Source organism: Elaeis guineensis, chromosome 3 (genome assembly GCF_000442705.2).
Source record: "Elaeis guineensis isolate ETL-2024a chromosome 3, EG11, whole genome shotgun sequence".
NCBI classification, from domain to species: Eukaryota; Viridiplantae; Streptophyta; class Magnoliopsida; order Arecales; family Arecaceae; genus Elaeis; species Elaeis guineensis.
Genome location: NC_025995.2, coordinates 26,959,779 through 26,979,363, shown reverse-complemented (window position 1 = coordinate 26,979,363; position 19,585 = coordinate 26,959,779). Strand labels below are relative to the sequence as shown.

At 36.4% G+C, this 19,585-nt stretch overlaps 1 protein-coding gene across 1 annotated transcript; it reads left to right on the top strand.

Annotated features, from left to right (window-relative positions):
- Window positions 1–11,130: 11,130 nt before the first annotated feature.
- Window positions 11,131–13,742, top strand: LOC105036152 (pentatricopeptide repeat-containing protein At3g28660). The gene is given in 6 exon segments (XM_010911901.4): window positions 11,131–11,533; window positions 11,536–11,601; window positions 11,604–12,017; window positions 12,020–12,193; window positions 12,196–12,345; window positions 12,348–13,742. Coding segments are annotated over 6 exon segments (1,560 nt in total). The 5' UTR covers window positions 11,131–11,193; the 3' UTR covers window positions 12,764–13,742.
- The last annotated feature ends 5,843 nt before the right edge of the window (window positions 13,743–19,585 follow it).

The following is a 19,585-nucleotide window of genomic DNA, read 5'->3' as shown; positions in this document are numbered from 1 at the left end:
TCTAGATATGTTAAAAACTTCTCAAAAAGATATTCTCCTTGATCTGATCGAAGAATTTTAATCTTCTTCTCAATTTATTTCTCTACCAGATAATGGATTCGTTTGAATATTTTAAATGATTCAGATTTATGGCACTCATGTTCGTAGGTCCAATATATCAATATATACTAGATTGAGAACATCATTGGCTTGTTTACCTTTTTCAGTAAAAGGTGGCTTGATCATCTTATCAAGAAGACAGAAATGACAGGTTGATAATGATTCACAATCATTGACTTCAAGAATTACCTCTTGTCGATCCTATTCTTATTTATATGATCGAGTCTATAATACTAAAGATAGGCATCTGTGATATTATCTACTTTAGGATATTTATTTATTATGTACATTACACTAACAGGCTGTGACTACTTGTAAATGCCACTTCTTAGTTGTCCATGCATAATTTTGACACCATTCATAATGATATCACAAAAATTATTCTATATTGACAATGCCAATCCATCCTTGGAGAAAAGGCCTATGAAAATTACATTCATCAAAAGGATAGACAATAATGACAATCACTTAAAACGACATTGTTTGAACGAGCTCGATAATTTCTAAAGTCAAAAATAAAACATGACTTCCATCTTCAATATTCAGAAATCTCTCGCTAATTCAATTTTTTTTTACTAATCTGAAGTCCCTGCAATGAATTACATATATAAATCAGACTCTCGATATCCAATATCTAGGTAGTAATATCACAGACAGAAAGTACAAGGTGTTATCATATAAGCATCTTGTCCAGCAACCAATTGCTGATTTCTCTTTATTAGTCTGTTCGGATTAAGAGACGTTAGATATAGAGGATAATTTCTTTTTTAGTGTTCCAGCTTCTGACAAAAGAAGCACTCTGTCAAACTCAGATTAACCTTAGACTTCTTAGTCAGTTCGGGCTCTACAGTCCAAGCACAACTTATTTGCACCTTCTTTTTCTTTCCTTTCTCAAAGGACTGACGCCCCATCGAAGATTCACCCTCAGAGAAGCCAAATGACTCCTTCTATATTTAAAGGATTTCTCTGCTACATCACATGCATTGGGCATGAGAACCTTAGGTGCTAGATCTGTAAGAACATACAGGATCCTTTTGTGCTCTAAAATAATTTTCAACTTTCGATGTCAGCTATCGAAGTTGGGTCCCATTAGCATGTCACTATCAAACAGTGAGCGAAGCAATAGACTACTAGCCATAATTGAAAGGAAAACCAAAATCCTAAATGTATATGAATTATTAAGCCTAAAGACTAAGACTTTAGTCTAAAGGTTCTCCCACTATTTTATCAAATTGGTAGCCTCTACCACTAATTTATGAAATTATATTAATTTCTTAGTAGGTACTAGAATCCACATAGATTGCATTCGGATCTGAGTATGGCTCGACCAACCCTAGTACATCCATGGATAGATTCTGAACCAATTATTTCACTAAATAATTTTTAGTAATTAGATTTTGCTCCAGATATCTCTTCAGCAAACATGTGGTGCCTTCATTGAAAATCTTGATTAGATCCAATCATTAATATGACAGAACTCAGTGTATCTGACAAACGAATGATCAGGTTCGAGTGTGGCTCAGCCAACCTGATCACCATCAGAAAGACACATCTAAATCATCAGACTATGAATAATAATTTCAACAGTCAGATGAGCACCAGACATGTGGTGCCTCCAATGATCATCTAAACTATTGGACTCATTATCATCCAACTTAATGGGAGGCTATGACTTTGTTATCTCCATAACATTATCATTTTAAGGACCTAATAATTTTAGAAGATTTAGTTTTATGTTTTAAAAAAAATTGACCTGTAAGTCATAAATCCTTCCACTGACTTCATCAAGTCATAGAAAGGACTAGAGACAAGCTGATCCAACCGACAAGTAGTAAATTCTTCCACTAACTTCATCAAATCAGATCAAAAAAGACTAGAGGCAAGCTGATAGATTGGCACCTAAATCAGTCATACTGATTAACCTCAATGACATAGATCAACTCTAATCACTTAGCGATCTAATCAAAATATAATTTATCATTGGTCAAATAAGTGAGATCAGTGGGAGGGATATACCATTAACTCATCATAGACTCAATCTAGGTGAGTAGCTCCCAATTAATGACCACTGGTCAAGACTGTCAAACTTATCTTAAACATAAATTGATTAATTAATCTCGATTTGATCAGTCTAATGACTCATGCTCGACCACTGAGCCACATTTAAGGTCTATTTGCTTTAATCAAAGATATAGATTTGAGCAACTATAACTATTGTATTTGATCTAGAGTATCCTTGATCAAATCTAAATCAATTTTTGGTTAGATTTGATCAACTACTCGTTTTAGTCCATTAAATCTTTGATTCTAACCTTAGGTCTAACCCAATTAAAAAGAATCTGATTTAAGCTAACCCATGCCCCCATATTTTATGCAATATCATTAGATCTTAAATCATAATTCTAGATCTAAATATATATTTCTTAATTCTTAATTAAGCACAGTATTAATATAGGTTAAGATTGTTAATTGAAACTATTTTAATTTTATAAAATAATTTTATATCAATTTTATGCAAAAATTTTATGTTTGAGAACTGGGTCAGCTAACCCTTGGACTGAACCAGCTCACTACAGTGGGTTGATAAATCTAGAGGACTGAGTTGACTTAGTTGGCATGCCAACAGGTATCAAAGAAGTTTAGATCTAAAAAATCTTAGATAAACTAAAATAAAATCAATCATAAATAGATTTTAGATCATATTTAAATATTTCATGATTTTAAATTTTATTTTTTATGATTAAAATAATTTTAATCATTAAGATTAGATGTTTTTACTTTTTATACAATTTATATCACATACAACAATCCTAGGGTTTCAAGATCTAGGATTTTACAGAAAAGTAAGTTCTTTCTTTCATATTCTTCTTTATGGATTTAATCACTTAGTACCCCAACACGCCATAAGAGTACTCCATCGAATGAGAAGAGAGGGCCTTTAAACCCTACTTGCTCCTATGATTAGATGGTTTGGTAATCAATCCAATCCAAGTACTTGCTAATCGAATCATCTAATCTACTCACATATCATATATGCAAAAAAATTTAGATCTAATCTAAATTATATAAGTCTAATCACAATATTAGATTAAATCTAAATCAGATCAAAAATATCACATGCATTAAATAGAATCAGATTTTATTGAAAATAAGCACAAACTAAGATAATTTTTCATTGTAAGGGGTGAGCCTTATAGTAGGAGATTAAAACAATTTTAATCTCAATTTGCACTATCAATTAATAAATAAATTTAGATCTAAGATATTAAATATCAGATCTAAATTACTTTAAATTTTAAATTTAATATGCAAACATAATCATGTCATAACGAACCTCGCTCTAATACCACTAAGGAAACCGTAGACGATTTCATTCATGTATTTTAAAAATTTTATGAAATAAATTGAAGGGAAAACCATATTTTTCTTGTGTAGGATCTTCCAGATTTCATCAAATCTGGGGTGGAATAAATTTTAAATTTTTATCCTACACTATTTTAGATCTAATGTCTATTAGATCTAATTTTATTATCTGATATTTTAATTTTAAAATTAAATCTAAAAGCATGAGAAAGATAGACATACCTCAAGGGTAATCTAATTACCCTATAGATGATCGCAGTACTGTCTGAGGTTTTGATGTAGCCACGCAAGCGTTTGGCCTCTACCAGTATCCACTCAGGTACGATCTAGAACATCTTCTCCTCATGATTCTACGCTCCAAAAATTAGATCTAAATCTGATTAGAAAGATCTTCAAAAGTCTTCCTGAAGTTGGAGCAGCAGCCTGTCGAAGAAGTCCTGCAACCTTCTGTTCCAGGCGTCACCACGCCTTGCACCTATGCCAGATGAATGTCCAACTTCTTGGACGTGAAGAGGGGAGAAAGGAGAGCAGGGAGGACATAGAGAAGAGGGGAGGGGGTGGCAGCCAATGGGTTTTTGCACAAAACAAGTTCTACCCCGAAACCCTAGGTGCAGCAGGATTTATATAGACCCTGTATGCTGCGCAGTGCCACATCATTCGACTAATCAAAAATTTCAATAAATTTTGAAAAAAATTTGATTGGTGGAGTGATATCATCTGATCACATCAGATAAGAATCTCCATACTCTCTCCTATGTTGGCACCAACAATGGATAGGCTCAAATAAGGTGGCGCCAAAGAGTCCAAGTTTATCAGGACTCTTTGGTTCTTATCCATTTGGGGCGCCTATTTAAATCCAATTAGGCTCATGCCATAATCTGATTATGGCACCCAATTTGATTAGGTTTAGGCATGTGGACACTCCACAAAAATCCTCCAAAAAGTTCTCTTCAGTTTAAGACCCATATGTCAACTTTTGACAGATGTCCTAAAATGAAATTGGCAGGTGCTAGAAATTAGCAGGTGTTGTCTTAAATTCATCTCATGAATTAAGACAAGTCTTTTCTGAGCTGGACAAGCTTCATTTAAATTGAGAGAAACCTTTTCAAGATTCTCTAGATGAGCCAGATCATATTTGGCTCGATAAAGATAGAAAAGATTACACGAGGAGAAAGTTAGGCTCAATCGAGTGCTAGCACGATTTTCTTGAACCTAATTGGATCTTATCCAAATCAATTAGGCTAGCCCAATTGATAACATCCAGACCCTAACCCTTATTTGTGTGATCCAGTTAGGTTCAATTCTGTATGGTAATGAGATATGTCATGATCTCATCATCGACATCATCGAAACTCCTTTCGATGGATCAGAACTCTTCTGATTCAGACAATTAGAATGATCGATCATCAAAATCATTCTAATTGCTTCCAAAATCCACCAGTGACACCTAGCAGTATATGGTGGCAACCCATCAGAACTGAAGATGAATCTCTCGGTGCAGCTACCTGTGTGATTGAGTTTCTCTATCATGAGTCCCGACTGAATTAGGGTTAAGGTGAACTCGTCAAACCCAACATCAGTCATATGAATCAATCGATCGATTCGAGTCTGATATGAAACCCCAATGGAAAACTCTTTTTCATTATTTTACTCTACCATGGCCATGGACTTAAGAACTCGATCTTTCGATCACCATAGGACTACTCCTCTCATCTACCGAGATTGATAGATCCCATCTTGATACGATCTGGTTCCTACAATGAATATGCTACAGCCAACATACACCTCAGGGTTCCGGATGGCTAGGAGATCGAGTTATGGTGTAGTCAAACTATAACACACTCAAGGTGAACCCACGATGCACCTCAAGTCAAAGAACTAGACACACAACTGCAGCATCGAGCTAGTCATCGACGAGAAGGTAGATTTTTTTATGACTGCTCGAGGTGGTCACACTCAGTACTCTCATTCTCAACGAATACCTATACTCTCACTCCAGTGTCTCCGCACCATAGACTCAAGACTCATCTACCCTAAGAAAGCGATCGTACACCAACCTTCCAGATCGATCACCATCCTCGTGATGATCCTATGGTCAGGAGCAGTTTATGAGTTAGTTATGTAAATTCATGCCTTAAATTTTCAACTCTTAAAAATATGAATTAACATTCTCACTAACTCAAAGGATGTATCACAGACACAATGTACATAATGTGATAGAAGAATAACCCTTTTATTTATTTATAGTCAAAATTATAATTTTGCCCTTAGATTTGTACAGGAATGTGTCAGCCGATCTGGCATCTAGGGCACACATCTAACATAAATCACAGTGAAAAGTAACTAGATTATTCATATTAATCAAACATGTATATGATATAATCATCAAATCAACCTACTCTAAGATCTATGATATGATATATGGCATATATAAAATTTGAAAATAAAATATGCATGCATGGATGTAAGCAGTAGATCAAATCTACATCTATCTGAGTTCAAAACTCGATACTTGAATATGGATCGACGATCATCGTTGCTAATAAACTATGGTAAAGGAACTTTCTGATTGTTCACAACTACACAGGATGTCCGACCTCTATGGGATGTCTACTCGAAGCTTCGATATGATTGATCTTCTCGGGAGTACTAGCTCGTGCGAAGACCATCTTGCTGGCTGATCTGGATCCTTCCTTCAAATCTCTTAAATATTTTCAGAGGTTGAAGAATGATACCTAGGAAAGATGAGGTGGTAGAAAAAATATGGAGAGGAGACACTCTTCTCTTTTGTTTTTCTCTCTTCCAAAAAATCCTGGGAAGAAACCCTAGGACCATCACCCCACAAGAGGAGACTTTGAAGATGCCTGATTCAAACCTTCTCTTTGGATTTCTCAGACACTTCTGAAACCAAAGAAGGAAGAAGAAGAGGAAGGAGTGGTGGTAGGAAGGAGAAGAACCTTTCACTCTCTTTATTTCCACTCACCCAAAACCCTAAATCAATTCTAGGTTGCTTACCCAAGAGGAGACACCTCTCCTCTCTTTCTCATGCCCAAAACCCATCACGCCAAGGCCCTATTACCCTCACAGGTTCCTCGCAATTTTTTCATGGTTTTTGTTGCATAGAAGATTAAAAAAAAAGAAACCGATGGCCTTCCTCTCTTTTTGAATTCTAAAACCACTCCTCACACCACCCTATCTCTTTCACGGCCTCTCACGTGCTATATTCTAGATGTCATATGGTGGAAATATCTCTCTTTGTTGCACAAAGAGAGGCGCAATGAAGGTGGCATCCAAAAGAGTTTGGATGAGGTCAAACCTCATCCCTAAAAGGAAACAAATTTCAAATCACATTTGAACTTGCCATTCAAACCAAATTTTCTCCCATATTTGGACATCAAATAGGAGGGGCGGAAGCCTCTTTTGGCATGAGAAATTGTATGATAAAACAAGGGAGGCACTTTCTTATGGGTGGTACAAAAGTGGGTAGGTGCAAGGGAGAGTCCTAGTCGATTGGGACTCTAGGTGATTTAGTTTTGTTCCAATCCAAAACCAATTTTGGTTTGACCCAAAATCAGATCAAATCTAATCTCATTAGGTTTCTAATTCACTCAACTAAATCTTAATCCAATTAGAAATTAATGAAACCCAAGTCCTGATCAAATCAGAAACAATTCTCTCTTAGTGATTAGGTCATCTCATAACCTAATTGAATCAAATTCAATTAGATTTGATCCAAACCTCATTGCTCAATCAAATTGAGCTAATCAGCAATCTTATTACTAATCAATCCTCCTATAATTTACTAACCATTAGCGAATTAATTTATCATAACTTTTGCTTAAGGTTAATCATCAATCGAATCGACAATTATACCTTTGAACGATTCTTAATCATTGATCAGCTACATGATCAGTCAAAAATTTCTTTTAAGTGCGACCCTATAGGTTTGAATCTAAGCTCATAGTATAAAAATAAATTTTTGAACTAATCGATGTAACCATCTAACAATGAGATCCGATATCCAAATAGGTCGAATGATTACAAAGCAACATTTAAGAACCTGCTGGCGTATGGTTACCATATAATTCATCCCTTTAACCCTAATGCTCAAGGTAACCTAAGGTTTAACTGTCAATTCTGGAATAGTCATCTACATTATATTTCAATCTTTTGAATCCATCATATGGATTATCTGGATCCAAATTTTACTAAACTAAAATACAGTGATGCATTAACTCTGAAATCCAGAGGGGTCAATCCCATCTTGACTCACACACCGACTTAACAAGTACTTGACTGTGTTCAAAAATCTTTCAGTCACTGAATTAAAAATTCAGATAGTTCGGCACCAAAGCACAGTGAGTTGTTTGCAAGTCATCATAGTGATCTCAAATCAGAGGGACACTTATACCCATATCCTTCGTGAGCTACTTTTGACAGTAGAGTGCTCCATAGTTGGTCACGTTCAATGAGATGTACTCCTATATCTCACTTGCATGCCATACTAGTGTCTCCACACCACTTTGGTACGAAGACAACTAACGCATATGGTATACAATGACCTATATTTAATAATCACTATCGTTCTAGTAATAGTGTACCATTTGGTTGTGAACAAATTTAAGGACTAAGCGATAAATCCTCCTTTATCGATCAAATTAGTCCTAAGAACTTCATCACAACACAGAAGTTCATTAAGAAGATGTAACCTTGTGATAAAAAAGTCAAATAACTTTTATTAATGATCAATTCATATATATTTATAATTAGCTTAATTATCAAACGATTGACTTTATGACATAATTTTCAACACATACCAGCCCATCTTTTGGCCTTCTTTCACACATAGTTGCTCTATCTGGACTCTGTTTAAGCTGTTCTTGAGCTCATTAGACTCCGTTCGTCATCCTGGACTTCATTCTAGGCTTATTGTAGATCGAATCTCAAGGTGCTTTTCTCAACACAGATTATCATATTTTGTATACTTTTTGGGTTGGTAATCCAGATTATCAGGTAATCCAGATCACCTCCCATGAGGTGATCTGGATTACCAAAGAGAGGGATGGCTATCCAGATTACCTCCTATGAAGTAATCTTGTAATATTTTTTTTTAACAAAACTGCCCTCCTCCTCTCCCCCCACCCCGTGTGGGGCCACCCGTGCCTTCCCCCTAACCCATGCCTCCCCTCCCCAACCCCCGCAACTCCTCCTCTGATGGCCCCTATCGCCTTCGTGGCCCTCATCGAAGGCAGCATGACAGGCAGCCAGGGGGCAGGGGCAGTGGCCAAGGAAGTGCAAGCGATCGGAGGGTAGGGGGCGGTGGCCAGGGCAACGCGGGCAGTCGGGGGGCCGGGGAGGGGTGGCAGTGCAACGGACGGTCGGGGGGCCGAGGTGCAGTGGCTAGGGCAACGCAGGCGATCGGAGGGCTGGGGAGGGGTGGCAGCGCGACGGGCGACCTAGGGCCCTGGGTGCAGTGGCCATGGCAGCACAGGCGATCAGGGGGCTGGGGGGCCAAAGAGGGGTGCAATGCGACGGGCAGCCAGGGGGTCGAGGTGTGGTGGCCAGGGCAGTGAGGGCGATCGGGGGCCGGAGTGCGGTGCTGGAGGCACGACGGACAGGGGGCAGGGGGTCAGGGCATGGCATGCGGGGGAAGGACAAGGGGAAAAAATTAAAAATTAGTTTAAAAATAATAATTTTTATAAAAATAATAATAATAAGTATTAAAAATAATTAAATAATTTATATAATAATTTTATCATTAAAAAATTAAATAAATATTATAAAAATATTAAATTAATAATTTGATTTAAGAATATTTTGAGAATTTGATATTACATTACCAATAATCTAATTGTCATACCAAATATGTCAATCAAGATTTCTAGTAATTTTTTTGTAACATTACCTGTGTATATCAAACACAGTAATCAATATTACTGGCAATCTATCAAGATTATCGATAATTCAAATTATCACTATCTGATAATGCATCAAACATAACCTTGGAGTTGGTTCACAATAGTATTTCAAAGAGAACTCATCTCATCAGCTACCTTAATTGTGCATCGCTTTTCATTGGAATGTATTTTTAAATATTTAGCTTAATGATTTCCATGTAATATTTTTAATACATCTTTATGTAACTTCATCATGGGAACACAGCCACTCCAGGGTCTACTAAGTGGAATATCTATATTGGATTCTGCTCTGGAATCTCACCTTCAGTTCACTACTTGCTTCCTAGTGATTTTCACTTGTCTCATCTTTTACCAATTTTAACATTAAAATATCTAAAACACTCGAGTCAAAAAATAAAGTGAGGGGGTATTTGGTTTGAGGGGTCTGGAATCGAACTGGGAATAGGTGACTCCCGTTCTAATGATTTGATTGAAAGAAGTCCATTCCGATTTCGATTTTAAAATAAAATGAAAATGGCTTAATCTACCTAAAACTCAATCTTTATTCTCCTCTGTGGATTTAAATTTTCATTTTGATTTTGATTTCGATTTCGATCACTAATCAAACACCTCGAGAGATTTGACCATTCCGAGTTCGATTCCAATCCATTGTGGTTCTTATTCCAATTCTAATTCCAGTTGGGAACCAAATACTCCTTGAGTAGTTTGTGTTGTATCATTTTTTCTAAGTTCCTTAGATGATTAAAATTTGGACAGTTGAAATAACGTGAAAATTCTGAACTTGATGCATGGGCTTGAAATGTCTGGACCATATGATTTAGGGTATATAAATATTGTTTAGATATCAGATCATATCCAGAGGGCACATTATTGATATGGCATAAAAGAGCGTGACTCTGTAACCCTATAAACATTACACGGGTGAAGTTGATCCAATGGATCGTAATATTTAGGACTCGTTTGGAAGTAACTTCTCAAAAAATTACTTTCTGATAATAGAATTTTAGTATGTTTGTTGACCATGGGAAGATGACTTATTATAAGTAGTTTATGTTTAGATAATATCTATTTTCCTAAGAAAACTGTGTAAAATACCTATTATACCCTTAGTAGATATAAAATCATACATTTTTACTCATAAACTTTATATAAATATAAATATTATATTTATATTAATATAAATATAATATTAATATATTATAATATAACATTAGACCATAATAATTTATTATATTAATATGATACTAATATATTAATATTATATTAACATAATATGAATATTTTAATATAATAAATTTATTAATATAAATATAAATATGATATTATATTAGTATAAATATTATATTAATATTAATAAAAATATTATATTAATATAAATACTAAAATAATATTAAAATATAATAAATATTAATATTATATTTATATAAATATTAAGATAATATTAATATTTAATTATATTAGATAATATTAATATACTATTCGTATTTATCCTAACCATTTATTGATATTTTACTAAATTTTATTATGAATCTTAAAAAGATATTTTAGAAAGAAAAAAATACTATCACTCCTATATCACGAGAAGTGCCAAAACCATTTTCTCTGTGATTTTCACTTTTCATAAAATATAAAAAATATTTTTTATAAAAAATATTTTTTTACTTTTTTTTTAATTTAATAAAATAAAAAATATTTTTTTTATTTTTAAAAAATATTTTTTTTCTCCTCCTCCCGAGTCCCGGCCTTTGTTCGTGGAGAAAGGAAAAGGGCATCCAGGCCCCAACCGAACCGCCCTTCCCGGCTGTTGGGTCTTATGGGACCCGGACGCAGACCCGACCGAACAAATGGTGGCGCCCCGCCGCTATGGCAGCGGTGCTTCTCCCTCCTCCAGCGCTGCTCCGACGAGCGGCAACTCCGCGCCGCCCACGCCTTCCTCCTCACCCACGGTCTCCTCCGCCACCCCTCCGCCCTCGGCCGCCTCGTCCTCGCCTCCTGCTCCCTCCGCCCCCCCGCCCTCTCCCACGCCACCCTCCTCCTCCGCCACCCTCCCGCCCCTCTCAACGCCTTCGCCTACAACGCCCTCATCCGCGCGCACGCCCGCGGTCCCGACCCCACCCACGCCCTCGCCTTCTTCCGCCTCCTCCTCCGCTCCCCCTCGCCTCGCCCGACCACCACTCCTACCCCTTCGCCCTCGCAGCCTGCGCCGCCATCCCTCCATTCCCGCCGGCGCCCAAATCCACGCCATGGTCTATAAGACCGGGCTCGCCTCCACTGACCACTACGTCCAGACCGCCCTTCTGCGTCTTTACGCCGGCCTGCCCGACGAAGCCCGGAAGCTGTTCGACGAAACCCCTCAGAGAGACCCCGTCCACTGGGACGTCCTCATGAACGCGTACATCCGCTGTGGCCTCCCTTCTGATGCGGTGCGCCTCTTCCAGGACATGCTTCTGGCTGGGATCGAGCCCGACGAGTTCACCGTCACCACGGCTCTCACTGCTTGTGCTCATTCCGGTGCTTACAGGGAGGGGGTTTGGATTCACAAGTTCATTGAGAAGAAGGACCCATCTTTCTTGAATGACACCTTTATTGCATCTGCTCTTGTGAGCATGTATGCCAAGTGCGGTTGCATCAAGGAGGCTTTAAGGTGTTCGACGCTGTGCCGGAGAAGAACCGTCACATGTGGGCGACGATTGTTGGTGGGTTCGCAGTGCATGGGTTAGTTAAGGAGGCGATCTGCTGCTTGGACCGGATGCAGGAGGACGGCCTGCACCCAGATGGCATCGTGCTTCTTGGTGCCCTCACAGCCTGTGCCCATGCGGGCTCGTGGACGATGGCCTGCGACTGCTGGCTGAAATGGAGACATGCTATGGTGTTAAGCCCGAGCATGAGCACTATAGCTGTGCTGTTGACATGCTGTGCAGGGTAGGCCGGTTAAATGATGCTTTGGGACTCATTCATGGGATGCCATGAGGCCGTTGGCTTCCGTGTGGGGATCATTGCTCACAGGTTGCAGGACTTATGGAAATGTCGAGCTTGCAGAGCTAGCAGTTGCAGAGCTCCAGAGGATCGCAGATGGTAATGGAGATGATGAGGGTGTGTATGTCCAGTTGTCGAACATTTATCTCAGTGCCAACAGGAGGGAGGATGCACGCAGAGTGCGAAAGCTGATAGGCAGTCGGGGAATTAAGAAATCTCCTGCTTATAGTGTAATCGAGGTGAATGGTGAAGTTAGCTCATTTGTTGCAGGAGATCAAGTGCATCCACTGCGGCTAGAGATTTGGAGGATGTTGGAAATCTTGATGGATCACATGAGCCACCACTCCATGCTGGAGTTGGGGCAAGAAGAGATTTCATTGCTGCCAGTCACTGAAAGTGAATGTTAAGTCCTTTTCTGCTCAGATGGAGCACTTCCACTTATATGGCATGCTAGAATGACTGATTTGGTTGATTGTCTTATGAATAAATTTGGGGAGGCTAGAGTTTCATCCCCCCTTAGTACAGCAGAACAGCATCAGCTTGTAAACGATGCTGTGTTCCTCTTGAAGACAAACTCTGCAGCAAATTTTATGCGTCAGGTAGGAGTGGAGAAAGTATCCATGCTTGATCTGAAATTAAATGATCTTGGTTTTTTTGTTCTAAAAAGAAGAGGCAACAGATCCAAGTTATCCTACATTTAGGGTTATGCCATCACAAGAATCCTGTTAATCTTGGTACCAGATGAACATTGCGGGGGATTTCTCAGAGAATCATCTTGATGGTGCTGATGGACCATTCAGTCTGTCATGCATAAAGATTTTGGTAGGAAAACTCACCAAGAAACAATGTAGCTACTTCAGCACTGTGGGTTGTAGAACGAGTTACTAGAATTTATCCCTGAAAACTTGAGGTACTTTAAGTTGCTTCCCAGTCTCAAATCAAACTGAATGTCTTAGCAGAAGAGAGTTCTTGCTGCTAATGAAGGAACTGGAAAGACCAGGGCTCTGCCAATTGATAGTCATGCACATGAATATGTCAGCAGAAGAGTCAACTAAGTTCTTTACTACTAATCAAGGAATCAGGAAACAATCAGTGCTCTGCCACTTGGTAGTCATGCATATCAATATGTCAGCAGAAGTACGAATCCTGAGCCAATCTGTGCTCTGCCGTTTGGTGGCAATGCGTATAAGTATGCCATCCGAAATGTCAGTTAAATTCTTTGCTGTTAATCAGGGAATCATGGAAAAATAATCAGTGCTGTGCCAATTGACGGCAACGCACATCAATGAGTTGTTTTTGTTCATTTCTATGTCTATTGGTGGAGCTCTTGCTTCTCCTTTTATCATTTAAGGACTTAAATAGAACAAAAAAGAATTTCATCATTTATTCTTATGGTATATTCTCTTCTGTGAGGAACTACATCCAGATCGAGGTCTTGCAAGTTATCTGCATTATATATGTTCCTCATTACTTCGACACTCAGACATTTTTACCTAAGAAGAATCCTCAAACAGAATATCAAGATGTGAGAACTTGCTGCAATGAGCTTCCTTTGAGGCCACATGCGATTGTTCTTTTGTCAAATAGAAAATTCCTTCTTTCCAAACATCAAGCTAAAGACTTTTTTTTTTTTTGCCAAAATAACATAGGAAAGTAGTCTTCTGAAAGGTAGCATTAGGTATTGACGGTGCTTTGGACCTGTATGCATGATGAGAGGCTTGCACACTGATTTGTTAATTCTTGCTCTCAAGGAGATTTGTCTCAAGTTAGAGCATGTAGCTAGAATCACAGCTTGTGGTTAGCAAGGGCCATGTCAAATAGTGCCTAACATAACATAATGCTTGCTGGCATTCGAGGGTTATATGATTCCTCTGCCTAAGCAATGATATAGAGATGATTTAGACCACAATTATGTGAGAAGGTGATAAAAAGGGTTCAAGAAAAAATGTGGTTGGAATGGCTTCATTGGATAAGGTATGTTAGATTGTTTAACTTCTGATTATGATGCTATATTAAGAGAGTATAATGCTTAGTGATGTTACCAAATGGTGCATGTTTTGACATATATATTTTATACTTACTAGCATCAGACCTTTAAGAAGTATAGTGAGTCTGAACTATAATGAGAAACATCATCTATGTTGTATGAGATGTATGCTGAATTAGAAAGATCATTAAGTGGGAGACATCATGCTTGAGCAATACTTGAACTTGTAACTGATCAATCGTACTGCACATGTCAAAGTCTCTCGCCATACTATGTTATGATTCACCGAAAGAATCAAAACGCAGGGTATAGGGTTGTCTGGATTGTTGGCTGGTTTGTGCATGGCATATTGCATGCTTTATGGACAAAGATTATTCTTGGGTATAACTCTTACCCTCTATCTTGGCCTTTTTTTAATGCTTATTGTGTTCTTATAGTAGTTGAGTATGTATTTTTTTGTAGTATAAGTTTTAGGGACAAAAGTTTTAGGGAAGTATAAGTGTGTTCTTATAGTAGTTGAGTATGTTTTTTTTTTTACAAATTTTTGGTAATGAGCATATGAACCTTTATTCATAAAATAAAGTATCATAGACAACGTTTACGTTTGTAAGAGCTTGTACCGTATAAAGAAAAACAGCAGTCAGTTTATGTACAGTAATAATATTACAACAGAAATCGAGTACAGCAGAAGTTTGATTCAAAGAACTCATGACCCAGCTCTGATAGAAACTGGAACAGCAGCAAATTGTAGAATTGGACGTGGAATAACAACAGCTTGCATGGATAAACCATGAAAAAGCAATGCAAATGTAAGCAGAGGATAGCATCCATATACAGCAACAACCAATGATATCCAGAATTATAAGCGGCAAATGACCAGAGGAGCTGTTTGAAGTTTATGATGCAAATGAGATAATACAAAACTGTGTAATAAGTGGAGTACGTAGAAACCAGAAAACCCATCTTGTATCTTGTGAGTATGGATATTTTTATTCGAGTGTTAGGTGCTGTTTGCTTATCTAGGTGAATGGTTTGTATATTTGGATATACGAGTTTTCTGTCTAAAGGTTGCATCTTCGCAACATTTGGTTAGATAAAATTAATAAACTATTCATATTTGAGAAATTTTTATAAAAAAATTGATTTGTTAAATCTAGAATCTGAAATAAAACAGAGAATTAGCATTTTATTGCTAAAAAACTTTAAATTCTGAGTATGTTTATTGAACTCATATAGAATTGTATTCCTCAGTTGTACGTATATCCTAAATAATATTTCCTTAAATGGCATTCAGGTAAACAGAATAGAAAGCTCTCTCTCCCTCGCGCTTTCCACCTCAGTTGGTGGTGTTTGAAAAAAAAGGAAAAGCGCTGCAAAGGAGTACGAAGTAATACCACCTGGGACTTGTTTGGTTGACGCAAAATGGAGAGAAAAAGAGGCAGTTTCTGAAAAGTAAAGAGGGGACCTCTTATTTGATTGGAGTTTTAAGAAAAGAGAGAGTGAAAATGGCTATTCCCATGAGAAGTTACTTCGCACATTTCATGAGAAGTGAAAATCCATGAAGCATATAGATTTTGGCACTTTCTATGAAATGGAAAGTAGTAATCCTTTTTCTTTTTTAAAATACCATTTTAAGATACATAGTTTAGATTTTACAAAATATCAATAGATGGTCAAGATGAAATACTAAATAATAATATAATATTATATTAATATTATCTTAATATTTATTTGAATATAATATGAATATTAATATTGATATTAATATTATAATATTTAATATATTTTAATATTTACACTAAGATAATATTTTTATTAATATTAATATAATATTTTATATTAATAATTTAGTATTTACATTGATATAAATATTATGTTTAATATTATATTAATAAATTTATTATATTAAAATATTAATACCATATTAATATAATATTAATATATATTAGTATATATTAACACAATAAATTATTATAGTCTAATGTTATATTATAATATATTAATATTATATTTATATTAATATAAATATAATATTAATATTTATATAAAATTTAGGAGTAAAAAAATAAAGTCTTGTCTACTAAGGGTATAATAAGTATTTTACATAATTTTTTTAGAAAAATAGGTACTCAACTAAACATAAGCTACTCTGCAATAAATCACTTTCCCATAATTAACCAAACATGCCAAAATCTTATTTCTAGGAAGTAACTTTTTAAAAAATTACTTCCTAGGAAGTTACTTTCTCGAAAAAAAAATTCTTCCTACGAATCAAATGAGTCTCTAGTTCTGTGGCCCTATCATTGGTGTTCCCTAGTGGTACCGTCTTGGTTCAATCTTTGCCATCTTAGGTATATTAAATTAAACTAAAATTTATAGTCAATTTGAAGAACTGTGGATGCGGCATCCAAACAATATTCTGAGGCTCGATAGGATACAAAACGGATCCTAGTTTGTTTATATCCATATTTATCTTATTTAATGAATATAGATATAGATCTGGATTTTAGTCGAATGCAAAAATTTATATTCATATTTATTTACATGGATACTAATATAAAGTAGATACTAAAAGTATAAATATAAAGATAAACATTGTGAAATCCAGCTCAATTGAGCCTGTTTTGGGGTTGGAGTTGGTAAGGCTTGCTGACTTCAATTTGAAATCATAAAAAAAAAAATCAGAATCGACAAATCGTGATCCCTTATTCCAATCTCTTGTTGTGGGAGACAAGACCACCTAATAGTGGATGGTGCAGGCATCATGGGCCGATGGAAAGGCCGGTGGCCATTGGAATGTCCTACGGCCGTTGAGGGCTATTGCACTTGATGAATACCTAATGTTAGGCCAGCCTTATCCCTCCAAATCCTTTTGTATTCAATACCCACCTATCCTCCGACTAAATCCACCATCAACCCCTCTCCACCTCCCTCTCTCTTCTTTCTCATCTACGATAGTTGCTGAGCGGCGCAATCTAGCTGTCATTGCCCAAAAATCCCTTTCCTTCCTCCTTGATTCTCTCTATCTCCTTCGATCCGAGAGCTTTTGGATGTTTTTACTACTGGAATTCTCCATCATCGGCTGCAATCCATCACTACCACCACCTTCGATAAGCTCTCCCCCCTCCCTTCCCTTCTTTTATTTTGGCTTGGGTGCCACAAATGCCCCTTTTTCCTTTCTCGAATCCCTTACGCATGGTTTGGCCATCGTCTCTAGCTGCCAGTACTCCGACTATGCCACCACCACCAGCCACCGTTGACCCCATCCCTCTTTTCTCCCTTCTATCCCCCTTTAGTGAAATCCCTGATTCAGCTTGCGAAAGAGAGGAAGAAAGAAAAGAGAGAAAGAAAGAGGAGAGAGAGGAAGAGAGAAGAGAGAGGAATAAAATAGAGAGAAAGAAGAGATAGAAAAAGAGATAGAAAGAAAGGAAGAAAGAGAGAAAGAGAGAGAGAGAAAGAAAGGAAGAGAGAGAGGGGAGGGAAAGGGATTCAACCTTTCAGTGAACCCACCTCATAAATCACATCCTAATCCAATTGAGTTTAGATCAATCTGAATCATGTAGATCTGACCCAAGAATCGACCCAAATCTTGACCTAGATTGGGGCCAAACTGAGAGTCTCTTTTAATTTATCTTAATTTGTCTTGAATTGAAGGCTAATAAAACTTATAAATTATTTGTGCAAAAGCCTTCATCATTGAAAAAGCACCAGATCTAGAGATCATGCTGTGAAGATTGTAAATGTTGGATCCCATCAACTATAGGTTCCATTTATGTTTGGGATTTTATTTAGTGTCTTCATATATTTTCAAATTAGAAATTATATAAAAATTATTAAAATATTTAGAAAGTTGAAAGTTTGAAAAAGTACATATAAAATAAAATTCAAAATTATAGATCAAGCATAGTGTTATCACGACATGTTTGCAAATTTTAAATATGATGGTTTCTTTGTATTATATGGTTTTATGCTTGCATGAGTTTTTGAATGAAAAAAATATTCTCTTATTTCCAAAATAAAATATGAAAATTTATTGAAAAATATTACCGAAATGAGCATATTATTATAAAAAAAATTCTTTAGTTAAACATGATCTAGATCTAGTCAATGAGACTGATTGTTGGCCACATGATTAAAATTAATTTTTTTTAGTCTAACCAATTGGCACTGATCGCCAACGAAGTTAGTCCTTTTGGATCTAGCTAGTTGGGGCTAATCGCTAACACACGTTAATACATTGCATGTTTATTTTCCAGACTAATCTCTTTATCTTATACGAAATTAATTGTAGCCATATAAATTAGAGCTAATTTCCTTTTGAGCCTAGCCAATGGGGCTGATTATTGATACAAGCTGATGGATTATGTGTTTCATATTTAGGAGCTTGTCTCTTTTAGACCTTATCATAGGACTGATCATGGATGTAGTCACCGAAAATAGAGAGAAGGTTTGGTGTTTTATTATTACCCATAATATATTTTTAAAAAATAGTTTATATTGTCACATGCATCTTATTTTTTTTAAATTATCATATTTAAAAAAATAAATTATGGTTGATTCCTCATAGATATTGATAACTTACTGAGTCTGTAAAGCTCATTCCTTATTTTCTTATTTTTTTAGAGTCAGAAGAGCATATGGGGATTGAGACTAGTAGTCAGGAGCATGGGACCTTAGAAGATATTTGCTTAGTTTGTTTTTGCATAAATATTGATCTTGATTTTTGTTAATCAACCTTATGAGTCAGTAGTGAACTATTTTTATTTGAATCAATAAAATTAGAAGTTTGCTTTTATTACCATTGTCTGAATTATTAGATGTATGATCTGAAAAACCAATTATTAGCTAACACATTATAATTTTTCAAAACATAAGTTTGCACTTGATTTATTGAAATTAAAATTATGGATAATTATTTTTATTCTAGAGTAATGTATCTTAGAATCGTACAAGGAGTTAATAATCAATGACACATATTCTCAAGAGTTGAGAATTTAAGACATATGTCATTGTAGATTAATTTCTGAATGCTCTCAGTCGATGATCATCACAGAGATGGTGATTGATCCGACTAGACTAGTACACGGATCACTTTTCTTTGGATAGACAATCTTGAGTGTGCAGTGTGGAGATACTGGAGCAAGAGTGCATGTAGTTGTTAGAGAACAACGGTACTGAGCATAATCGAGGACAAGAAGTCATATGGTGCCTACTCACTCGTCAGTGACTTCTCAATGCTATA